This window comes from Neopsephotus bourkii, unplaced genomic scaffold (genome assembly GCF_033783945.1).
Source record: "Neopsephotus bourkii isolate Nb327-2 ecotype Australia unplaced genomic scaffold, CSIRO-AGI_Nbou_v1 NB_690, whole genome shotgun sequence".
In the NCBI taxonomy this organism is placed as follows: domain Eukaryota; kingdom Metazoa; phylum Chordata; class Aves; order Psittaciformes; family Psittacidae; genus Neopsephotus; species Neopsephotus bourkii.
In genome coordinates, this window is record NW_026901189.1 from 2,268,018 (window position 1) to 2,295,199 (window position 27,182).

A 27,182-nucleotide genomic window follows, 5' to 3' on the forward strand; every position below is an offset into this window, starting at 1 on the left:
TAAAGTAAGCATAAGGCAAATAAAACAGCCCTACATAGATAATCTAGCACAAAACAGAAGTATTATTGATCCTGAAAATGCATCTTCCAAGTAACTCTACCTCCGCACACACTGGCAGAAATGGTTTAAAGAGCAATGTAAGACAGGAGGAAACATTGTTTAATCTGGTATTTGCAAAAGTAGTGAATTTCAGCAAATAATTGCTTATGGTTTTTCTACTTCAGAGAGGACCAGGAAACTTGACATCTTCTGTGTAATGTGTCGTGTGTGCTCAGAATCTGCTATGGAAATCAGCTTTTAGCTGACATAGGAAGGAAAAGAATAGCTTTCTGTCCAGGTCCAGTTTTTGGTCCAGGTTTGTACTGCCCAGTTCTTTTCAGTGCCACGTACCAATCAGAGTATTTCCGGGATCGGTAAGTGTTATAGTTATTAGATTCCAGACGCTCAAAAAAGAAACATTCTTCTGTTGCACATTTCTAAAAGGGAAAAAGAAAAGGGTTATTGATATTCCATCACAAAGCAATTCTTCAGATTGTTACCAACGACATGAATTAGCAGTACATTTGTTTTTAAGAAATTCCCATTAAACGTTTCATATTTGAAGAGAGATACAGTTACTGTGAAAATACTGTTAAACACACCTGCAAGAAGGAGCTTTTAACTATGGTTTATTGTCTTTGACACAGACCAAGCATATTCTAGTTTGGTTTCATTACGTAAGTCTTTGTTCTGATCTGAAATTTAGACAACTCAATGGAGAACCCTCCCACTTGGCATTTACTGACTTCCAAAGCTCAGTAGTTTTGCCATCTCATTCTAGATTATCATTTAACCAAAAAGACAAGTGGGATGTAAGAGAAAAGGCAGCCCTTCCCTTGCCTTCCTCACACCAACCTTATCATCAGTTAGATAAATCCTATGGTAAGTTGCAGCTTTTACCTATTCTTTTCTAATTTTGAGTTTTAACTTCCCTAAAGCTAATTCAAGTCTGTATTTACAGCACTGGGAAACAGTGGTAAGCCTGTGTCTGTTCAAGGCTTTTAAAAACTCAAAGCTTTAAGAAAAGATCAGATCTGGCACAGGTTTCTTCCACAGAGACACCAAGCATACTCTACTAGTGTTTAGAAGTACATCTGTGAAGTTACTTTACTTCTGGAAGTAAGTTTTCAAAATACAACTCCACCTACACAGAATTAACATGCCTTCACACATGAAAATAAAAGAGGGTGGCTCTTCACACAGTGGGTGAAAGCTGAGCTGTGGAGTTACCAGAGGAAGTACAGTTTCCCCAGATCACATGGATTTAATCACTTTTGGACAACTTGATGGAAAAGAAATTAACTAAAATCTACTGAACAGATAAACCCACTTCCTGGCTGAGAGGGCCTCAAAGCAGAGACTGGCTGGAGGCTGACAGACCAACACAGGGCATGACTAGGTGCATCTTGTATGCCACATCTGATCACCATCAGAGAGAAGACACTCACTGCATACACTCAAAAGCCCCCCATAAGTCTGCCATTAACAACTGCAGTGTGGTGTACTTTCTGCTGCTCCCTTGGGGTGACCATACTGGAGGTAGAGTCTTCATTTTCAAATGATCCTATTCCTGTTTGCAAGATAGCCTGAGACAGGTATTATCTGTTGCAAGACTTTTACACCCAGGTTTTCCTGGAACGTTGTTGTTGCCTGGGGAACTTAAACACACCTGATTGAACTATGGTTACTATTCATAGCTGTTCACAGTCAACTGAAAACAGGAAAGTTTATTCACTTTCCAAAATCCACCACCAGGAAACCACACGGTTCCTCTGTACTGAAAACTTAAGAAGATGCACAAACAGCTCCAAGTAAGATCTCATCCTATAGGAAGATCGGCACCTACCCCAAGGCATATTTGCAACAGCAGAATCCCTGTCTGTGTTGCTCTTGCAGCAGTCACAGTGGTAGTAAACCTGCCCGCAGAACTGGTGCTTTAAGCAAGAGAAATAATTGTCTCCCATACAAACATGGCAGAAGTTCAACACCACAGGAACTTGCAGGGAACTTGCACACATCCCCCTTCTTTTCATATACATGGAGCTGGGCACAGAGATCAGATACTTTACACCTGTGGAAACCACATCTTTACGACCTCCAGCAGGAATTAAATGGCTTTCAGTGCACCTCCAGTGAGCTTAAGCAGACACTACGAAGACACCACATACAGACAGAAGGCAAATTTGCACATCCCTCTCCATGCACTAAATCCACAAAGTAGACACAATGGTAACTCAGAGAAACTCATCAGGCTTATGCATCCTTCCTCATGTCTCTGTGGTTTAAAAAGTAAAACAGATGAAACTCCTCAAACAGGTTTCCAGGCAATTTATGAGTGTTATAAAAATAATCAAAACAGGGTGAAAAAGAAATGAAAGAAAAAAGAAAAAAATTTATCTTATGATCATAAAGATATTTTGAAAGGTGCCACGTGCTTCGCATACATGACACCAGTGTTTTCATACAGCATGATGCCAATGTAAATGTTTTGATAAAAAAATGAATATTTAGGTGACAAATTATAGCATTGTCACCTAATGCTCAAACTTCATGAACTATGTATTCTTTAGCATCTGCCTAAGGCAACATTTCAGAAGCTGGACTGCTGTCCAGCAGGAACAGAATGTCCTGCACCCCACTGTGAGCCTTGGGCCTGGAAAAGCCCTGGGTATCAGTGGGTTTTAAAATACACTTTGACGTAGAGTGTGGGAGTTTTTAGCATTAGCAATGGTGGTAGCAGCCATGCTTGTACTAGGGCCTGCTGTGTGCCACCACTTACAGCAGCCAAACTGTAATGACAACCAAAATCCTCATGTGAATCACACAGGGCAGATTAACTGACCAAAAGAAGCACCAGTTTCCTGCAACAAGCTTCTTCCCCCCCCTCCTTTGCATGGCCAAATGCCACCCACCAATTGATTCTAAAGTACAAACTGCATCTGCCTCAGTATCACATTGTGCCAATTGACTACGTTTTGGACTCGGATTACAAATTAAAATTCCTCAAGATTGTTTACTCTCAAAAGTGAAACCATCATGTTAACCATGTTAACCTGTGACTACCACAGCAGATAGAGTATGGTCCAAAAACAGTGGTGATAGTATTTAGCCCTTTCTAACTATGAAAGGGCCAGTAAATGAAAGTTATTCTCACAAATATTCTTGTACCACAATTTTAATCCATAACATCAAGAGAGAAGAATTTCACTTCATGTCTGGTGACACCTGTCTGGTCATAGCAAAACCACATAAGCATGACAGACACAGCTAAAATGTCATACCCAGTCTGACAACATACCCAAAATATCAAATTATTTCTTGTGAAATTTCAAAGTTCAATTCTTCCTTTCATAGGGAATTTTGAGAAATTTCTTCTTGAAATTAAACAATCAAACACATTCCATAATATAGTATTTTACTGTATTAAGTGAAACTGGAAAGTCAAAATGAGCCATAACAGAAGGGAATGTTTCAATTCTTCCATTAAAAGTCTGATGGAATAGATACATTTCTGCCCACATATTTGTAGTTAAAACAGCATTTCCTGGGGGAAGGTTTTTACGAGCTGCATTAACCAGCCATTTCCTCCAGTGATCAAACTGATGAAGATAACCTCGCCACCAGAACCACTGGGTCTGTTAGTAAACAGAAAAAATGAAACTGCTAAATCAAAAGCCATATCATTTCAGCAGATCATCAGTGCTAGCAGTGATATGCTGCCTGTGCAATAAATCATTTTGCAAAACCCAACTCAGAACAAGCCATAAGGACAGGTCTCAACAAATGACTAGATGAAAAACAGGACTGAATAATAATTTGCAGAAGGAATTTTGAAAATGTTGATACATTTATAAATGAAGGACACTAAGAAAATTGATCCTTAACACTGAAAAGTAATAAAAAAAGAAGAAAAAAAAAACAGATGGGAAAAAGGGCACATAGTGATAAGGAATCAAAGTTCAACAATGTTTTGAAAGAAGTAACTGAAGTTTTCAGCAGATACGAATTCATGCGCACTGACCACACCACTTCACCACAAAGATTTCCAATGTATGCTCTTTCAGAGCTCTCACTGAAACACAACACTGCTGAAACTGAAAACGGAATGCTGGCAATTAGCAATAGTTCCATGAATGCGTTTATAGGCACAGAACAGTAGAGGCACAATTGGCCACACACTGTTGGGAGTCACAGTACAGAAATCCTGATGGAAAAAACATTGCCTGTGCTGCAGAAAATGATCATGAAATTGCAGAAGTATTATTAGGCTGGCTGAAGAACAGAATCTTTAGAGAGTTTTCACCTATAAAAAAGCAAAAATGAAGAGCTGTAAGAAGTAGTACAAGGGCAGCATGTTCTACAAACAGAAACCACCATACAACAGTAGGCTGGAAATCCTGAATATAAACACCCCCAGGTGTTTATAACTTTACAAACTGCGCTAAACACCCTGTTTTGACCATTCACTGTTGCTCAGGGTAAGGAGGGCAATTTGAACGGGAAGCTGAATGCCACCACACCAGCACCACAGGAAATTCCCAATTATCCTTAATTCTAGAATAGCACAGTGAAGGACTCATCACATTTTCTTCAACTGAGCTGTCACACAATATCGAAGTAAATAATGCTGTAACTTGAAACAGGTTAACTGTACTCAGAGGCATAAACAAAACAGGCCTCCAGGAGCCAAGATCCCTGCTCATGTAAAACTGCTCAAGTGTTTTGTTTGCCCTCAGACTGATTTCAGCAGAACCATGGGGAACTGCAAGTCATTCCTGCAGCCCTCAGTATGGGTCTTGCATTAGCTGCAGTTCAGCTGGGTTAGGAATGCACATTATTATGAACCCTGGTTACCAGTGGAGACTTGCACAGGAGCTGAGCAGAGCTGTGCTCAGGATACCAAAGCATTGGGATTATTACAAACTGCTGCTCTAGTAGATCTAGAAGTTTGTCCGCACTGAAGGTTAGAAATATGAATAACAGATTTACTGTGTCTATGTCTCATCAGCAAAATGAACCTAACTGCAACTCTTGGGACTTCCAAATTTCTAATCTAGCTCTAGGCAACTGTATTAACTTTCAGAGTCTCCTAAAAATATTGACATTAAAACACAAAAAATTAAGCTGATACCAAGAAAATACAGAGTTTAAACTAAAACTCATCTCTTTAAAGACTAGTTTTTCTTCCCAGTTTTCTAGTTTGGAAGTATACATGACCAAAAAAACTTGATTATCTACAAAGAAGAAAATGGGAAAACAATACACACAGATTACTATCCAAAACATAAGCAATTTTTTTTTTTAATGGCTTTACTTTCTAATTTCAAAGGGTCTTTACAACCACTTTATGAGAAAGTGAAAAGAAAAAGTTCCGGGGGGGGGGGGGGGGGGGGGGAGGGGAGGGACACTTTATTTTTGGTTTGTTCTTGTAATTCCTGTCTATACGTGCTCGCTATGATTTTTCTCTCCCAGTGAGGCCATTCCAGATGAATTTGCAGCCGCTAAATGAGGGCAGACATTCCCATCTTCTCATAGTTCATAGACCAACTAATCAACAAAAGTTGTGCAAATAAATCACACACAGAGAAGCTCAGTAAGTCCTGCTGGAGGAGAGGTTACTTAACACAGAGTGAGGAGAGGACCCACCAGTACAGATAAGACACGCTGAGAGATAAACATTAAAACGCAGCTGCTTACCAAGGCCAGCAATCTGCCATCCTCCTTCATAGCCAGAAAGCGATTTGCACTTACGCCTTTGATTGACACCACTCCTCGTTCTTCTGCCTGAAGTTGTAGTTTGACTGTGAACAAATAAAATAAAAAAAGACAAAAGCAAAATTTCTCAGCCACTGTTATATTTCAGCATTTGACAGTGAAGCCTATGGCTTCCAACCTGCACCCAGAGAAAGACTGAGCTTCAGCTTGCAGCAAAAGTAGTAAACTTTCTGATCACATTTTTTATAACAGAAAATGCTTATGACAAAGTAAGTACCTATTGTCAAATTGGCAACAATATTCTTAGATCTTCACATCAGAGAAACTGAAAAACCCATATAATTCCTCCAAGGACCACTTGTGGCACCAGCAGCTGCTCACAGAAGTGGAGATTTTTCATGACAATTTTCTTGCAGAGATATTTCTTAACATTTACAGAGCAGTATCAGACACAGAGTGCACACGGCTTTACAGGGCTAGATCCTCAGTGAGGCTCAAGCCTGGACTGTGACCAAGGCCATTCAGGACCACCATATCACTCACTAAATGTTCAACAGCAAAGTGCCAATCATACATCCAACAATGGGTTAGAATAAACCAGCAGAAACAACTGCAGAAGTCTATGAGAACAGCAAAGACACAAGAAAATGGTGTTATACAAACGTCACTGAAAAACAATAGGGTTAGGAACATGAGAAGAAGGCTTATTTGAATCAATTACTTTCAAAAAAAAATGACCAGTCATGGTTTTTTGAAAATCTGTAATATCATCTCATGTAGGTCTCAACTACTGCCTTTGAATTAACACAAAGCCTAAACCAATTTTTCTAGCCACAAATCACACGCCATAGTTCATATTAACAAACAAATGCTTTTCCATTCTCCTGTGGCTTGTTTCAAGCTACAAAACAAGCCCAAAGTGGCCTTCACCTAAATCCAGAAGAGCTATTTGCTTTTTACCTTCTTTTTTCTTCCCCGATTGCTCCCATGGTTGCATTCAAAACAGCAAATGAATGAAGCCTTTAAGTGGTTACAACACTAGAGCCAGGAAGTTGCATCTATACTGCATTTCTGTCTCACCTTAACAGACATATCTGTGATGCTGTACCACAAAGCTCAGGTTTTTCATCCATTAACTAATACTACAGGATGGGGATGGGGAATACTACAATATAAAGACTACACCAAATGCCATTGAAAACTCCACCAGATACCTCTACCCTCTACATGACTTAACTATCTATGGCTCAAAAGAAATCTAAACACTGTAGTAGAACTATTTTTCTGGAGAAGCAGAGAAGGAAAAGTAACCAAAGTATGTGTTGTCTTAAATGTCACAGAAGATCCTGTTTTACTCCAATGGAATTTAGAATATCTCCCTCTGAAAACCTATCTTTGACTATATAAAATGTGACTTTAAAAAAGGAAAAGGCCAATACAGCAGCTCATATGAGCTCTTTGGGCTGCCTGAAGCTTCCTACTCCATCACAGAAAATACAGGCCCATTCCCTGCAGCTCCATCCCCCTGAGCCCACTTGCACAGGCAGTACAATTCAATCTGATATCAAACACAACCATTTCAGTAACAGCAGAACACAAGAAATTTTATTCCTCAAAACCTTTGATTTTCCTCTATTGTGGGTGGCCATTATTTCCAGTGAAATCTGCATCTGCAAAGCTCTCAGTTAAAACAGAGCATGGAGAAGCAATCCACATGAGTATTTCCTTTCTGTGCAACACTGTGATTCATATCCAGAGTTCTATTAAACAGGAATTTTTAAGAGCAACTCTACATCTGTAACAGGAAGCAAGATCATTGCAACACAGGCATCAAAAATGAAGAGCAGTTTAGAAACAGCTTCTCACCTTCTTAGGATGTATACAGATATAAAAGACTTTTGCCAAAGAACTGCAGGAGCTAAGGAAGGAACATGCAAGATGTCGCAACCTGGTACTGGTTATGTGGCCATTAGGTGTCCAAACAAAGGACACAACTCATCTGGTGTGAGACTATCGGTGTTTCCAAAAAACAACCAGACTGAACTTCTCCTTCCTTCAGCTTGCATCCCAGAAATTATCTTGGAAATTAGTTCAAAACATTTTCTGTTTGAGCACACTTTACAGAGATCTGATCATTGTGAAAGCCCAGCTAGAGGAACCAACAGCTGTCCTGCACTCACAAGGATTTGGCCATTGACTGGCATCAGTCTCTGTTTGTCCATTTCTTTCTTTGAAGGGTTCACAAGAAACAAGAAGACTGGTATCGCACCTTGGTGGGGAAGGGCTGATGGGCAATACTCAGACACGGGCTTCACTACCCACTGTTTCTGTGAAGTACATAGGTTTTTTCTGTTTAATGATGCAGTCTTTAAAAATAGGACCTTTTAAGCCACCACAATAAACACCTGAAGCGACCATAAATCATGGAGCAGGAGCATCTCTTGAGATTCAGAGGAAGCTTGCTGCTTGTCTTTTTGTTGTGGGGAAAAATAGATTTTTGCAATACAAATGAAAGCTTTCTTCGTTTACTTTTGTTGCTCCTAAAGACAGGACTGAAGAAACTCCAACAATAAGAATACAAGGAACATTAAATCCTTAGGATAATTGTTGCAAGCCCTCTTTTAAGCATTATTTCATCTGATATTTCCCTAGATACAGACATCAGTAAGAGCTGCTCCTAAATCCACTAATTAGTATACACAACTGAAGCCATACTAATAGAAATGCTGCACTTTAAAGAAGATAAAATGGTTTCTTATGAATTATGTGTCTGTTGCCATTTCAAACAAATAAAAAAAGAAAAAAAAAAGAAAAAAGAAAACACCCTCTCATAATTCACTAATAACTCCAGGTTTCCAAGGAACACAGAAACCTTTGTAGTCATAAAAAGTTAGGTGAAATGTTTAATTTCATCCCAGAATCATGTACCCAAAATATAGCCCTCCCAATTTATTAAGCCAAAATCAGACTTGTGAACACCTTCAAAAAACTCCAGTGCAACTTCTAACCCTCTAGGGACGCAGGAATGTGAAGAAGTGCTCCGGGCAATGACTGGGGGAAAAGGACTTTCAAGATGTGCCCAAGTATACAGTGTTCACTGCACACTTAACTAGGAACAGCTGCATCAAATAGCTGGGAAGTAATATGAATTACTGCAGTATGGACCTATGAAAGCTTCATGACTTTCTCCTAACGAAAAAAAAAAAGCACAACCAGCTCCTATGGCATCATACTGGGCCAGAAGTTCAGATTCTGTAAAAACAGACTTTTAGTAAATGCTTTTAAAGCCTGTAAAAATATTTGGATAGTTTGGAGAAATGTGCGAGAAGTGTTACTCTTTAAAAATAAAAGAGAGAAGATATTTTCCTGCAGTTTCAGGATCACTGACACACTGAAAGCCCCAAAAGCAAATTCACCGATTTTCTTTTCCCACTCAATAAGCAGAGCTAGAATACCTGTGTAAGGTTTTCTGGTTTCAGGGTTACTTTACGGTTTCATTAATGCAGTTTGCCACAGCATTATGTTGATGAAGATGACAAGGTACAACACAGCCTTACTAATCCAACATATATTTACCACGTAGTCACCACCAGAAGCAACAATTTTAGGGGTTTTCTCATTGCAACTTGGTACAGTCGTCTACAAGAGAAACCTAACACTCGACACTGGATCCATGTCTTTTGCAGCCTTTAGGCAAGCCTTTAGTTCAGACACTGGCCATCATTTCAGATGTACTCATAGTACTTATTTTCAGCATAACTGAACCTCAAAACCAGATCCATGAAAGTGAACTAATTAAGAAGTTTTTAATGCAAAACAGTAGCACAGATTGTTGTGAAACAGGTAATTAACTGAGAGCCAAAAAGTCCCATTTTCCGAGTTATTCTGGCAGACCTTTGGGAGGACCCCACTCCAGCTCAGCAGTAAATTCACATTCACAGCCTGCCCTTTAACATCTGATGAACACCAAGTGTAATGCTGTGGTCAATGCCTGCTGGTTTCGCGACAGCAGAAATCTCAGCACACCAAGCACACACCTTGAGGACTTAGGCTAAGTCCTCACAAATCAATGAAACAAGAAAACATCCTAGCCCAATTATAACCTACACCACCTTAATGCACTGACAACTAAAAACTACTCCATAAATTTTCTACTGCTATTAAGACTCTCTTTTGTATTTCTTCACAATAACCCAAGGTATGATCACCTTCCCTTTTTCTGCTGAGTAAGAAGAAATGAAGATGAGATAAAAGTTTATCTTCATGGCAGGGTAGAAACTCTGACGAAGAAGGATAAAGCTGTACGTTTGAAAGATATAAAAATGCTTAGAAAACATGAAAGGAATAAAGTTAAGTCACTGACCTATAAATCAGGAGATGGATTTAAAACCTTCCCCTCACACAAACTTCTAACACTGTAAGATGAAATTATTAAAGTATCCTAAATAAAACTCTCATTTGAGCCGTTTCCTTGTTCCTGTATTCAGCACAACCACAAACCTTCTACCAAACAAATGAATCCGTTAACAGAATCTACTTCATGGACACAACAACATGGTCCATAGTACTGCAGTGAAGGTTTTCCCAGAAGAGAAGATACCAAGCTCAGAAGCAGCCACTGTACAAGTCATACAGTTAACAATGAAAAACCGAATGTGGCATCATAACAGGAAAGAGAACAAACACATAAAAGTCTCAACCCTAAATTAAAATTAATCAATATGTATTTATAGACTGCAGGACAGAAGGCATTAAACAAATTTTTAACCAGAAGATGACTGTTTCAAAGTTACCTGGCTCAAAAGCAAGAAACACCTATAAATGTTCCCATTATAGGGAAAAGATATACAGTATCTTGACAATATACCATGAGCAAATCTCTCCTTGCTTACTTTGCCCACGGCATCAGGTTATCCCATCACACTCTTCTCCTTGGAACCATGCTTTCCAACTCCTCTATGCCATAATAAACACAGGAGTAAAGTCCTACTGGCTGTACCATGGTCCTTCTTAGCGAGTTCACACACACAACAGGAGTACCACTACCCCACAGGGAAGATCGTAAATCTTCAGTTTTCAGCACAGGAAAAACATGCAAACATACAAAGCAGAGATTTTTAATTATGGGTCCAGAGATGGGTTGTTTGGTTTTGTCAGGACTTTTTCCTCAGTCATTCTGTTACGCAGTTTTCCTCAAATACTGTAAAAAGATTCCCATATGAAAAAAAAAATAATCACAAGCTGTCTGTCATTCTTTTGAACTGCAAAATGCTTTCTACAGGCAGATGTGTCCAAATCCCGTCTTCAGCTGATGAGGGTGGTGCACACTATTTCTAGAACATGGGAATTCTGCATTTTACAGCAGCCAAGCTGTGAGCTACCTGATCCACCAGCATGCATGGCAACCTCTGCATCTCAACCTAACAGTCAAAACAGAGAACATCAATGGCTTGTCAACACTTTTTCACAGCGAGATCAGTGAACCATAGCTGAGCCAAAATAAATCCTGTGAAAATTTTCACCATGTTCATTTTTGACAGGACATGCAGGAGTCCTAACTCAGCACCTAGTTGTCTAACATTGTTAAAGCTATCGTTAAAGGCCGTTTACATGTGTGTGTATACATATATACAAACACACACATATATATATATTTACAGCCTTCTAAAGCTGTAGGGGTAATCTAACACTCAGAATTTCCAGATTTTATTTTACAGTCACATGTGTTCTTGCTTATAACACCACCTACATTTTTATATGGCAGATTATCCAAACAGCTACATTTACCTAAGGAGATAATCACTAACTAGGAAAACACCTCACTTTGGATATAGCTTGAATGAATCTATTATGGCTTCCAGTAGTACAAAAAAGGATGGGGTGGAATGAATAGTTGTTCTTCACACTACATGGAAGCTACATTAAGAATATGTATTCACTGATGTTTTAGCTGTAGAACAATACAAACTACTATCCTGAATTTCCACCAAAACCAGTAAAATTTGTGGCATTAAAGGATGTTGAACCACACTGCAACACTCATCAAAATGCCTGGCAGTCTTCCCTACCTCCCTGTACACTCAGCCTCTCCTAGAAAAGACAGCTGTTCTGTATGCACACACAAATGATCATACAAGATGAACCTGTTTTTTTTTTTGCCAGCTTCTTTTCTACTAACCCAGGAAATCTGCAGGTGCACTCCTTCCAACGGTGATGCTCTGGCAGAGATTCTTACCAGCATCTGAAAGGCAGAACGACTAAACAGTAGTTTTCTTTTCTTTTGCAAGACAACTTATAGAAGATCAGACTTCTTCAATGCCACTCCCTAATGTATACATTAAACAGGTTCAACAGTTCTGGATTTTTGTTTGGTTGGGTATTTTTAGATCAGGTCCTCATCCTGTGACATGTTAAATGCAGGCAAAACACTGCCCACACTGATGTGTTCCTCCCCGGCAGCCAGCGGAGCTCTGTAGGAATGGATTTCCTCAAACACTCGTCTCACTAGTGGACTGTGGATGTAAAATTATAGTTACACATACATGACTATCCCTCTTTCACAGGGTGTATGGTCAGGACAGATCTACAAGCTGGAGGTTAAACTAGCCAGGATGTTTGAGAGGGAGTTACAAATGGGCACATATTTCGCCATTTAGAGACACTTTTCTGAGACTATGGAAGTTGACAAGTGGTATTTAAGAGCATTGTGGTTGGCAAGGTTTCAAATTTCTGTTACAAATTGGATCTTCCCTGTCCTTTCTCAGAAGAGCTCAAAAAAGCATTTTCAACACAGTTTTGCATACACCAGTGGAGACAATAATTTTATGGACAAGTAGTACAACACAGAAAAGAGGTTAATAAATGTGGAGAACACTGAAAACATGTACATTTTTCAAAAGTTCTTTTATTGCCCTGAGCCCTAGAACTGAAAAATTACATGTACAGTGAAAACTCTAAAGTCCATTTACGGTTCTCCCAGCCCAACAAAGCTTACAATGGCCCAGACCAAATAAAACTGCACCTACTTAAAAGGTCCCAAAGGGTTTCATTGCTCTGTATCATAAAGGGTTCAGCCAAACACCTCCTTTAAAACTGGTTTATTTAGAAGATCTTGGCAAAATCTAGCAACTTAATACTTTAGGAAAAGAGAACTGCACATCTTGGAAGCTATTCACTGCTGAATACTACCTTCCTTGCACACTCCCAGTCGGACATCTGCTGGCAGCTGCAGAGGGGAGCTGCTGCCAGCCCCAGCTTCCCAAGCCCTTTGCCTGGGGCAATCAGTGTGTGTGAAGCCATGTGCCATTATTTTACTCATATAGCACCTGCATTGGTTAAGATGTTCTGGAGCAGGAGTATGCCACACTGTCACTAAGGAAGAGGGAAAGCAAAGGTCATAGTGGGGAAGGAAAGGGACAAAAACTCATTAGTTTAAAAAAAAAAAAAAGAGACATAAAGAGAAAACAGGAACTTAGACGAGGGAGGATAAGGCACGAGGGTGCAGGAGAATGAGGCAGATTGCTGCACCTTAAGTAGGTGGAATTTGAGATGTATTAGACAAATGGATTCATAAAATCCTCATTTTCCTACTTCACCACAAGGAAATTGGAAATCTAACCACTACATCACAGAAAACCTAAAATAAAAGCCAACCCTCCGATCGTGGCTTTGGATACACTTACACAGCAAATAAAGGTATGATTAAAGCCTATGCTATACTTCCACTATAATTTACCTGTTAAAGATCCATACGAACAGCCTTCAGTGCACTAAAACCATGAGTAACCAGCCACGGTCAGAATCACACAAAATTCAGGTCAGAATTCAGCCCCTACCTAGTCCAGGCTCCTGCTCAAGGGGCTCCACAGCTTCACATGGAAAATCCTGCTGTTCACTACCACCAAACGCACATGCTATATCAAAGCTCACAAGGGTCAACCCATGTTTCCTGCTGTCACACATGTAAGGCATAACAACAGTGCCCCACACACATGTACGTATGCAGAGGGTGCTTTTATGTTCTGCGTAGTTTTCCCACCACAACAAAATGCTGCTCCCTGGGCAGTACCACATAACCCGGATATCCCCCTTCGGTACCTACACTCTCCCCTGCAGGACACCAAATACCACCCCAAATACCCCAAGACAAGATGCCAGCATCACTACATCACCTATAATCTTCACACACAGGTCTTTGTTGTTCTGCCTCTCATTTAAATAACCTGCTTCAAACAGCAAGAAAGAGAAGCTCTTTTCCTAACTCTAACTTCACTATTGACATTCTGCAAGAATATGACATTAAATACAACGTTTTACCAACAGGACTCTGGGCTCAAAAACACTGATCAGCAAAGGCTCCAAGAGATTTTTTTGAGTCTGTGAACTTCTGAAAAGCAAATACATAGCCAGACCCTGCAACTAACAGAGTAGCTCATAGATCCTGAAAAGAGCAGAGGAATCTGATGGTATTTCAACACATTTTCAGTAACATACAGACACTGCATTTGAACTAAAAAAGGTCATTAGCAAAACACCTCTAACTCAGTTTACAAGAAAGGAGAGTTTATGTAGCCCCTGAAAAATCCCAGGCTGCACGTATCTGGATCAATGACTAGTGTTACTGCAGACTCTGCTGTGGAAAAGCTAAACCCCAGCCAAAGGTTCAGGGCCCATTTCCAACATATTTGCAGAGGCCCTGTAAGGAAAATCCTTCCATGAGGCCCCCAAATGACACTGTGGTGAAGCTGTTGCCCCAGCTCCCTGTCACTCGTCCTCCTGCACCTCCATACCCACAGAAAGAAAAAAAAAAAGGAAAAAAAAAGGGACCTTTTGCAGTCCCACTGGTACAGAGGTGGACCGCCTCTGGAGTGAATAAATATCAGAAATGCAAGGAAGTTCACAAAAAAGGGAGGGAAAATAAGAATCGACAATGCTTTGCTACATGCAACACCCTACGATCAAATTCCCACTCCCATGTACTCCAGAGCTGATGTTGGCCGATTCCTTCGTGCTTGGAGGCAATGTCTATTCCCAGCCAGGTGTCCAAGGAAGACACACAGTTGAGTATGCTTGCTCCACACTTAACACAATAAACCCTCCCAAACCCAAGGGCTGGCTCATCAAAGACACACATGCATGTACACACACAGAGAGAAATTAATACCCCGTTTTGGCATTTTCAGAGCCAAAGCTGCCTGCTGGGCCAGATCCAAACCCCAGCCTGTGAGCTGGTGATGCCTACTGTAACTTATCTCAAGGAATTGGAAATATCTTTGGCTTGCCCTCTCCCACATCTAGTCTCTGACACTTTTCTCAAAGACATATTAAGCATATGAACATCTTCTGCTAACTGATAAGCTTTGCATTGACATATGAGGCAACTCCAGTCTTGAGACAGCAAACAGAAAACAGCTCTGCTCTCTTTCATACACTCATTGTAAAACAACTGTGCCATCACCACAGTTGAAGTACTCCTAAAACCTGGAACGTGGGGAGAAAGGAGAAATAGGTATGAAAACCGGCAAGCAAACCTCAGCGGGAGAGGTGGTCTTTAAATAAGCAAAAACCACAGAATAGCAACAAAAACAATCAAGCAAATGAAGTGTCACACTGAGAAATGAGTCACGCTCCCGTACAAAGGCACAGTTCTTTGCTTTTGCGTGACAACATTGTAAGTGTATCTTTTTCCTTTTTGCCAGCCAGAGGCATAAAACCACTCACAGACAGACTTAAGGTCTTTAAAATGTAAACATCTACAACAAAAATACACACTTTGGAAACAGCAACACTTCAGACAGTTCCGGTTACACTTAAAAGTAAATCCAGAATAATAACTTATCTAACTGTTTAAATATCAACCCACTAACCTCGTCTACCACATTAACATGGACATTCACAGATTTTAAGAGATTCTCATCACTTTAAGTAGTACAAATACCTAATACAATAAATTTTTTTCCCTATTCAGGTTCTCCATCTGTTCTCATTTATATCTTGACCTTAATTCCTACAAATCTCCAACACCAGCTAACACATAACCATCAGATTGGGAATCCTCCCCCGGAAACACTGATGACCAAATACATACCATTCTCAAATGCTCCCTAGAAATTTCATATAAAGGACAGTAAAGTCATGCTGCAGAAGATCAATTTCAGAATAAGATGACATACAACATTTCTGGCAACAGTCTGGCTTAGTGCTCCTTGCCCATTTGTCTAAGTGTAAAACACAATTACATTTCTCCATTTCATACAGCTTGCATAAACCTGTTGATCAAACTTCATCAGGTCCTTTAACATTTAAAAGCACTTGAGTTTCCATATTCTGCTTACAAAACACAACTTGGGTTGTTTTGTGCTGCTGAGTAAGTGATTGCTTGGCATTACACAAGGACTTCAAATGCCAGAAACTGCAAGTGCACCATCATATAAAATTCTTCTGAATTCCTAGCCGCCACACTGTTTGCAGTCTCCCTGTCACTGCAGATGAGCTGACTGAATCATTTACAGGCAAGAGGGGAAAAACAAGCAGAAAAAATTATTGACTTTATCAGAGAAGAACTTCATTCATTACCGGATGAAGGTAATAAAGCCTGATCTCCAAGTTCCTAATACCTTTATCCTCAGTTCTTGATTCAGAACAAAATTTGAGGGTTTCCTCATCAAAATAATGAATATATGTTCACACATGGTTTTTAGGACTTTTCCCAAAAGGCTTTTCTTAACAAGGGTAAGTAATCCATCATGTGTCTTTAAAATGCTTTCACTCCATTTGGTATTCCCTAAAGTAAATTGCAGAATAAATGCTTCCAGTTGTTCATCTCTGAAACAAAGCTGATGCAACTGTTTAGCCAACATAGTAACATCACCGACTAATATCAGAAGATGCATACAGACCCTGCAGAATTTCAGCTCTTCATGTTTACCATGCATTCACTAATCTCTTTGTAACTACAACCTGCAGTTGTAGTTGCAGCAAAATAAACATATTTCGCAGCGAAATAAACATATTTGTTTATTCATTTGCAGCAAAATAAACATATATGAAAACAGGGACAACCGGACATGAGCCCAAAAGTGTCACTTCCTAAAACAGAGAAGGTAAAAATTTATAAAAGGTATTTTTAGTGCTCCTTCTTCACATACAACTCACACAACAGCTATTCAGTCCTATGTAGTATCTTAGGGCTGTAACTGATGCCAAGGCAGTAACAGATTTGATGAGATGAAAGGAAAAGGTTGCCAGAACAGTGGTAAGAAATTGCCAATCCATAGGCTTTATAAGCCTCAGTGTCAGCGTTGGAAAGGAAAAGCTGGATTTTAGAAATGCCAAGAAGAATCAGCAAATTGGATTTCAACAGTCTAAAGCAAAGTGGTGAAAGAGGAATTGTGTCAGGCACCCAGAGTGCCAGGGAGAAGGCAGACAGAAGTAGGAAGAAATAACAAGCTTCTAAGGAGGAGTTCCTACGAATTAAGTTGCCCTTTAAAGCTGATTGCTCTTAATCTGGCCAGAAGGTTCAGAGACAGAAATTGTGCTGTTTTTAATTGCCTTTATCTCCAATACCAAAGAAAGTTAATTAATCACTGAATCTTTAAGCAATATTTTTGCAAAAAGTAAAAAATAATAGTAAAAATTCAAAATCCATACACACAGAGTATTTTACTGGTGCCCGTCCACCTTGTTTACTGCAAAAGCAATGCAAAGACAACATGCAGCCCAGGGACTTACTTCATCCCACATCTATTTTATCCCCTTCCATCAAGCTGAGTAACCACCCTATGCTGACATTTAAATAATGCACCCACAGAGGAACAGCATGAGCTGCAGTGGACAACAGCTGTCAATCACTGGTGACCCAGAATAGTAGTGAATCAGTCTTCACAAAAAGGCTCTGATTTGCTTCTGAATGCAGCCTCACCTGAGCATTAAGAGTTTTTCTTTGTAAGAAACCAAATTCCCCTAACATCCAAAAATAAAATGCACTATGCATTCTTAGACTTTCCTTCAAATATTTGAGTAACACTTTTCACTTTTACAGCTCCCTGTGATCACCCTGAGGAGGCAGACAGAATACACTGTAGGACCCAGCCTGTACTGGGGAGACAAGAACTTGGGTCTGCGGGACCACAGAGAGATGGATCAGGCTGTAGTCACTTCACCAACCTCCAGCTCTCTGAATAAAATCCCAGTGCTTATTCTGAATGCCCTGAAACCAAGCTAAGAAGGGACGTGAACACTTTCCTGACAACAAAAGCAAGAATTTACAATCTACAGCTTGGAAGAGCCTACCTGGCTTTCTGCTGTTTTGGCCACACCATTACTAGTACTAACTATGCTGGTTTAAATCTGTTTGCTGGTTTAAATCTCCACATCACTCCAGACTCCACAGCAAGAACGTGTTTCTAAAGTATGCCATGGCTACAAGCGACAGCAATCACAGCCTTACCTGATGCCACATCAAATCAGCAGGCAGACCAGACATCTCTCACTCCAAACAGCATTTTTTCCTAATATAGTATCACATAGGCAATATGGATTCATTCTACTAGAGCTTTATCACTGAAATTCAGTCTTATTTTGAGACACCTTGCTCTGCTTTCTAATATCAAAGAGTAACAGTTTACAATCACAGGTAGTAGCTCAAGCACAGAAAGGCTGAAGGCTCTTCAAGACATCACTTCTTGAAGCAGTTAAAGCAAGCAGAAGGTTGGGACTGAAATAAATTAAAACTGACAACATGGGGCAGTTCTGCAGACCTCTTCAGCTCTGAGGAATTCCTGCATTTCTAAGGACACAAGCACAGTATGTCTTTTCCTCTATTTTCCCAAGTAAACTACATTGCCATCAGCAAAACATCCACAGTGACTGTAAACATCTGTAAAACCACAGAATGAATTCTTCACATTTACATATTCAGAGGCATGGCCAGGCGCACATTCAGCTGTTCTTCCCACTTGCTCTATTACACTGAATCCATATACTATTTCCCAGACACTACTCAGCCCAACAAGTCTGTGCAGCAGGATACCCAGGTGACTTCTAAGCAGAAGTGACAGTCTTTCCCCATACATCCTTTGTATGGTCCTCACCAGCTGCTTCTCCACACTAAAAGTGCTCTTATTTTTGTATGCATCTATGTTGCCACAGGTATCAACAGGACCTCATGGAGTACTACACAAACTACTCTACAGGTGTGGTCCTCTACATCCAGAAATCTCAGTCTCATTATTGGTCTTCCCAGAGTTGTGGGACTGTATTAACACTCATTGTCATATGATCCCAAAACGACTATTCTAACCTGAAACGTAACATAGGTAACAACCACACGGATTCTCTCTGTTCATCCTCTTCAAGTCATCCGTCAAGGAAGACTCTGTATCTTGTCCTGCATTCTAACAGACGAGGTGGTAGTACCACAAGACAGGCAGTGACAACTGAGCTGATGATGGCTGATGTACGCTAAGGACAGCCTTTATTGGTAAAAATATACTACCACAGAATGGCAACACAACGTCTAATAAAACACATGAAGCACAGTAAGTTTGCAGACAGACATCAGGTCAGCCTGAGATTAGAAAGACAAGAAAAACACTTCAAGCATTTTCAAGCTGTATCCCAGTTGGTATCTATCCTTGATTCTACAAAACACATCATCAGGTAGTATTTCATAGCCATGAGTATCAGAATTTTGTGACTTTCACATTCCAGCTGGAATGCTAATGTTCACTGTTTTCCGAGATCTGCTGAAGTCTCGCCAGAAGGTAAGAGGGAAGATAACAAGCTCCACAGCACAAGAACATAACTTCACCACATGAGCACTGCAAATGTCTATGGAGTCTAGTTCCTACCTCACCCTTCCCTAGTACCCTTAGTGTCTTTCTCCTTTGAATCACTCAAGTGATGTGGTTTCAAGGTCTCAAAGTCAGCCACGAGTGACAGGTTCATAAAGCATCACTCAACCAGAAGTGCAACATGACAGTTTCTGCAAGACAACCTTGACCCAGTTTTGTAGGCACCATCTTGTTTATACTCTCAGACAATTGTATCGGACTGCAGTCAAAATCTGGTCCCTACCCTGAACAAACAAAAAGCTACATAAGATACTAATCCTAAAACGCCACCAGTACCCCAGGGAGTCACTCTTTAAATATTTTTATTGAGAAGTGAGGAGGCAACGGAAGCAGCAGACAAGAACTCAATTTACCCATATATTGTCACAAAACTCCCTGCTGAAAATGACAAATGATGATGAGTTGCTTTATTTTGAAACGCTCGGTCTTAAACAGAAACTAATAAAAATAAAGGCTATTAATTCTCCATCAGAATTGAAATGCAGTCTCATTACTAACTTTCAGGCTTCAAAAGCCATGCCATAAACATTTCTCATAGCAGCTGGTATAGAGACTCAGTTCAGAGATTTCACGCAAGTACGGACTTTTTTCAGTAACAGCAACTTCAGCATTCTCAGGATAAACTTTGATTCAAAACTGGATTGTGTTAAGGTTATACAGTCTATTTGGTTTTTACTAAATAATTACACTTAACATGCTGGCACTGACAGTCAAAGAGCTGCATTGCTTCTCGGCTTATTAACCAATTTGGTATAATCAATCATCTCTCAAGTATTTTTAGCCAACAGATGGCCAGTGATCTCAGGGCAACACTCCCAAAACTGCTAAAAACCATAATAAACTAAACACAAATTTCAGATAGATACAGTCTTCTCTCGTTCACATCAGAAGTTATGGATGGATTCATGGATTTAGTTCAACCTCTTTGAACAAATGAGGAAACTTGATGTTTTCCTGGGAAATAAAAAAGGAAGAAAAAGGTAGAAAATATTAAGCTCAGAGAAAAACTCTCAAAGAAACTCTTGTTACATGTTTCACTTCACTGTTAGCAACTTTCAGTATATTAAAACACTGAATAATTCTTTTTTAAAACTGCTTGCCATATATGTAATTTGAGGGAGTTGTGTAAAGATTACAGAAACAAAACATCACTGGAAAGATTATAATTTAAAATTCAGGTTGAGACTTTGATTAATTAAAGGCAATTAAATGGAAAAAATCCAGAAGTTCCCCTTTCTTTCGGCAAATAGAACAGATGCACGCATTCTGTGGAAGCTAAACACAAGAGCAGCACATTTTTCTGGGGTTTATCTGTGAGCACCTTTTGAACTCTGTGACTGTTAATTCTACCTCTGAAACAGGTGCTATGTTTCTTCTTGCCCATTTAACTCTCTGTGCACTTGGCACCTCTCTTGGAATCCAAACCTGCTTTTATTACAGCAGATCAATCTGAATCAACTTTTAAAACTCTTTAGTTAATATACATCCAACACACTTAAACAAACAAAAGAGAACCCATGGGTTTCAACTAACTGCAATTTAATCTCTTCATCTATCATGTCAAAAGAAATTGTTATCTTAAAAAACATTACTAACATAGTTCACCTTCTGTAAAATGCTTTCAAATATATTTCTACCACAGGATAAACTTTTTCTTAGAACCAACTGCATAAATTTCAACCATTTCTTACCTAAATAAAACCCACTATCAGCCACGTGATCTCATTCTTTTGATGAACAATTCAGGAACATGTGGCTCCATTTTACCAAGATGACAACTAAGAACCTTTGTTCTGACTTCACTAAATCTCTTGCACACATCACTGCAGTTTTTAGCCAAGCATTTTAACCTACCCACATAAGGGGGGCATAAGGACAGCTTTTGTAAGAATCCAAATTTACGTGACTTTCTCCATAATTTCACTGTATGCTGTGAAACTACTGTATGTTATGCATATTTGCCTTATTCATTCAACTATGGCTGTGCAAGGGCTTTTTTCTGTAAACAAGAGTGTGCAAGTATCTACAAGAGTTCCTGTTTTCTAAAGCCTGTGAGAAGGTTTAAGGGCTAAATCCTGCCCTCTAGTGTACCTGCGGATGGTGGTGCCCTGGGAACCTTCCGCACTCTCCCAACAGCCACTTCCAAACCGGGCAGAAAACAGCTGGGAGAAACAGGACAGTTCATTGCCCACCAGAGGCATTTTGTATTTGCCTTGCTCCATGTTCAGAGTGTACCCACTACTCGGTCACACACCTTTGGGGCAGATAAGACTCACTAAAATCGGGGTAAGAGGATTAGCAGGCAATGACAAATGTGACAGCATCCTCCCCTGAACATCATCACTCAGTGTGCCCGGCCAACACAGGTGGTCTGTCCCTCATTTCATCAGTTTACCCTGCTGGACCACACACAGAACAGTGTTTCTATGACAAAATAAGCAGAAGATGCAAAGGAAGCACATTCTCAACTTTTTTTACACAGGGGCTCTCTGCTACCTCATTCCCTAAACCAGACACATCTGAGAGCCAGGAGGAATTTCTGTGTTGACCATGTTGTAGAAAATTAGTATTTGGCAAATCAGTTAAGGTCTGTGCGACAGATCAAAAGTAATGTAAAAACAGTCTGGTTTCAGGCACATCTGCGGAACACCAAAACAGGAGAAATCTTCCAAGTCCTGAGTAACTTAAGCACCTATTAAAAAAAGAACAGACACCAGGTACTGAACCTTCATAATAAAGCACTTCCTGACATTTGCTCAAAGTTGTCTTTCTCAGGATCACAGGAAGTTTTCTTCCATTCCCAGGAACAGAAATCTTGACTAAGCTATATGCTCTAAAAGTCTATATATACTTCAGTATTGCCTTTTCAAAACTTTCACAGCATAAGCATTTAAATGTTGTGTATGATACAAGTAAAAATCACAACATTAGCAACTACTTATGAAAGAGACATTCTTAAGAAGGAATTTTCCTGGACCAGTATTAACCTATTTTACATTTTCTTCAGATACTTGTGGAAGAGTAGCCAGGTACTAAGCAGGAAGAAGACATTTCGGACATCTGAAGGCTTGATAAAAGCTCTCGCTGCTGAATCCTTTCCAAGTGACAGACTATGTAGCCCTGTCACCTCATTAAAGAGTGGACAAGAAAGGCTTGGGATTCCTCGGACGCCTTGGTTTATGCTCACCATGAAATAAAGCTGCTTGAGAAATTACAGAAATATATAAATGCCAACCAATCCTCAGTGAGGCAAAGTGTGAAGGGAACCAGCTGTGCTATGAGACATTCATTAAAATGTATGGATAAATGTTCCCTTCCCATTTCCCTTGCTTTTCCTCTTCACTGGCACTGTAACCTCTTTGAGGCAAACACCTCTGGACAGTTTCTAAAAATCTTTCCAAGAAGACTGTTCTCTGTACATTTTCCAGGGCAAAAATCAGAAGCTGCTGATCAACAACGACCACAAAAAGACAGGCATGCTTTTTTTTTTTGTTTTGCTTTAAACAGCAAACTCTAGGAAAGCAACTTCTGTTCCTTGTTTGTCCAAAACATACCTCTTCAAGAGAAGAAAATAACAGAAGTCCCCAGGGTGTGTCCAAAGGGGCACTTCAGTGAAGTCACTGTACAACACGCATTGGATGCGGCAATACTGACCATGTAAAAAGTATTGTCCTAATTTATAGCTGTGTGAATCATACAGTTCCAACCCTCCAGCACACAGGATGCCAACTTCCATTCCCAATTTCACTAACAACACAATTACAAATAAATCAAGGTGAATCGGATGAGTGTAAAACAGTCAAAACTCTCAATGCTATAACATAAAACAGACCATACAGCTCGAACAACCCATCCCCTAATACTAGAGGCAGAAGGGAGCAGAGTAAGAACATGGATCATGGAGGTCTGTTTACAGTATTAGACTTTGGTCTACATAAGCAGGTAGTCATTTGCCTTCTAAAATAACAACTTTCTGAAAAGTAAAAATTAGGATGTGCTAATCAAATGCTGCTTTATATAATTAATCCGTAAGAATAGCAGCTACCACAAGAATCTCTCCTAATTGGATTTCTAAATCAAAATCCCTGCAGCCATTATATTTCTTTTCCCACAACCATTTTACAAAACTTTTTACTTAATTAAGAACACTATGAGTTATTTGAGGTGTGTATTTTCTTTTTTGATTTCTTTTTTAAAGTCTTCTCACGTAGTCCCAGATTTACTGCCATCTGCCATGCCAACATGACCTGCCAGGCATACCACAAGATTTCACAGGGACTTCCACAGAGCAGCACTCACCAGGTCAGGGTTCAGCATCGCAGATTCGTATCAAATGACGTACTTACAACAAAGATGCTAAGGGTGTGAACCGTGTAATACTGTGCCTTGCTGACGTTTCAAGCACTGATTTCTCTACTTCTCAGAAATAAGAGTTCTTCCAGGAAAAAAAAGAAGGGGGGGGGAGGGGGGAGGAAAAAAAAAATCCAAACAACAAACCAAGATCTATCTGATAATGGGAAAATGAGAGCATGACATCAGGGATAAGGGAGCAGCTCAGGCACAGTAGCACTCCTAGGTACACTTGTCAGAAGGGAATCCCTCCAGCCCTATCAATCTTACAAACTGCTCTTTTTAAACACAGGGATTTTCTGGGGATGACCAGACAGTGCTAACTTGATGAGTACTCAAGGAACTCCCCAGCAGCAGACTCTCTGCAGCACAGGACAGAGGCTGAATCAGTTATTTATAACTTGGGTTTTCTTTACCTGTTGCTACAATCCACTCAAGATGAAAAGGGTAGGAAAAAGAGAGGGGCTTCAGAAAGAGAAGTGCCAAAGGAAAGGGAGAAGAATTCTAGTGATCAGATAATACTGAGGAGGCAGAGAAGAAAAAGTAGAGAGACAATATGGAAAGCTGGAAAGAAATTACAGCAAAAATAAAGCTATAGAGCAAACCAGAGAAACTTGAAAGGAAAAGAGTGAGGCAGTACCACCAACACCAGAAAGATTTGCAAACACAACTCCCTACTGGGAAAGCAACATGAGAAATCAGTTCAAAAAATTCTAGCACTGATAAGGCTTAACAGGAAGAGAAAAACATATTAGATGGAGTTGAGAACATAAAACTAGTGCTAGTTTTCCTGGCAGAATAATAATAATAATAATAATAATAAAAATAAATGCTAGAGGGTGGAAGATGACTATGGGGGAGCTCTATAATGAAAAACAACAACAATGAACCACTCAAGGTGGCTTGGCCCAGTCAGGTGAGTGCAGAACAACACGCACCATGACTAGCATTTTTCACAGCAAAAAGCAGAGTGCAGAATGAGGAAAGAACCTGATATCCCTGGCAATGTCCAGAGTCAGCATCAGACTTGTATGTCCTCAGTCCCTTTGGAGCAAATTTTCAGCATATTTTCATAGCTATTTCTAGGAGCAAGATGACACATTTGCTGAACTAATAAGAGTTATTCCCTGTAAGAATTCCCGCATTTCCAAATAGAAAAGGTGAAATCAAGCTGAATGTATTACTGCACACTTTCCAGCACAGACGTGATCCTGCACAGTAACTGACTGGTATGTGTAAAAACCAAACCACTTACCTATATAGTAAATTAACACTTTGCTTTAGGCATCAAGATTTGTAGTCCATGTGCAACAGTATACTGCCTTGTATTGGCAACGTATTTTGTTACTACTCACACAACATCAACTATGCTTCCCTTTAAACCAGTATGAGAGAGAAATGCATATAGGACCAAGTCTGAAAATTTCCTGTAACTTTTCCTAAGAATACTCATTGGCCCAATAAAGAATGCTAACTTCCACAAAATATACTGTTCTACATATATCTTCAGCCCATCATAGCTACAATATTTCTACCAAAGAGTCACAAAATAAAACAGCCTCAGAATGAAGCCCAAATTGGCAATACTGGTATTTGGGAACAATCTGTTGCAGTATTTCTGTGGAATCCTTGGAAAAAGCTTCTTTGTAAATGGCAAGTGTCCAAAGCAGAAAGTAATATTTGAGAACCTTTGGTCTGTCTTCTCACTTTCTTCTCATGTCCTGACTTCAGTTCCATCTGTGCATCTATCACTCAGACCAAAACCAAGAATTACAGTAAGACATTTCACCTGCTCTTTAGGCCAAGTTCCTGCAGGCAGGCCACTGCCTGGTCGAGGTGCAGGCATTGTACAACAAGAAGTTTTCTCAAACCAGGACTCTCATTGGTCTATCTGACAGACAGCGATACAGCAACTCCTTGTACCAGTTTTGAAGGAAACAACTCAAAAGCGCTTCAAAAACTTGCTGCTACACCCACATAAACTCCATGCTGAGTACTTTCAAAATATTCTGAGGCCTGCAAAAAGGAATTTTGTTCTTGGGAGAAGGAAGAACCTGCGTTTGTAGGAGCAACCTGCCCCATGCTCCCTGCAAGAGCGCCTGTGGCAGAGCAGGCACCGCATAGGCCAACTTGGGTCACAGACCCTTGGACGGCACTAACCATTCAACTCATGGGATGCATTCCTAGCTCAGAGCCACTTCCTCAATCAAAAGGTCAGGTATTAGGGGACAAACTGCTTCTGCTGGAATCCTTAGGGTTTATTTTGTCTGTATTTTGTCTCATATTAACCAAGTTTAAAACAAAACAAACAAACAAACAAAAAAAACCACCAAACTAACACGAAGTGTTTTAAGGCCAAAAGGTGTTTTGACAGTACTTTGTTGTAAACCCTGCTTCCTTTAACAGATTTACACCTCCATCCCTAAAAGTACTTGTATGTTAAGAGTACTCCTATTCATGAGGGCCTACCCACACTGGGAATAAACTAACTTCTACCTTTATGCCATTAACGTCCTTATTAGAGACGCCTAAAGCAGCCGAGTGCCATTACACCCATTTAAGAGCCATGCAAACCAATTCAGACACTTTCAAGCACCTGAGCAAACCTCTGCGTGTTTGGTAAGCTCTATACCGCGGCAGGTTGAATGAGTCTGCACAGGGACATACACCCGGTGCCGATGTGGTGGTACCCGACCACGGGAAGCCCGGCACGACCTGGAACCACCACCGTCGATACACGCCTGTATGTACATACGCACAAACCGCATGCCCGCGCATAGGCACGTTTATTTATATATTACCGTACGCGTGTTTACGCACGCTTTCTAAGCAAAGCTCGCTGCCGATGCGTCAGCAGGGCGAGACGGCCCGGCGGGACACTCACTGTGAGGGTCGCTCTTCTCCCGGACGCCGTCCACCCGGCCGTCGGGATTGATGCGCAGGAAAAAGCCGCCGTTCTTGCAGTAAAGCCGTTTGGGGTCCTTGAAGTGCCCCGGCGGAAAGGCGCCACTGCCCCCGTCGTCGGGCAGCGCCGGCAGGGTGGTGATGCTCCCTGTCGCCGCCATACGCCGGGCCCCGGCGGTACCCCGCCGCCCCGAACCCCCGCCGCCTCCCGCCGCCAGCCCCGGGCGGCCTCGCCCCTTGCCGCGGCTGTCCAGCCTCGCCTCACCGCCGCCCGTCCCGAGCCCTGCCCGGCACGGCCGAGGGTCCCGTTCCGTCCGGTCC

General features: G+C 40.6%; 1 protein-coding gene across 1 annotated transcript; it reads right to left on the bottom strand.

Moving 5' to 3' along the window:
* Positions 1 to 114: 114 nt before the first annotated feature.
* On the bottom strand, positions 115 to 27,182 carry FGF2 (fibroblast growth factor 2). Its single transcript, XM_061353748.1, has 3 exons — positions 26,842 to 27,182; positions 5,737 to 5,840; positions 115 to 476 (listed from the first exon to the last, which is right to left on the bottom strand). Exons 1-3 carry the CDS (start codon positions 27,020 to 27,022, stop codon positions 291 to 293), a joined length of 471 nt encoding a protein of 156 aa, XP_061209732.1. The 5' UTR covers positions 27,023 to 27,182; the 3' UTR covers positions 115 to 290.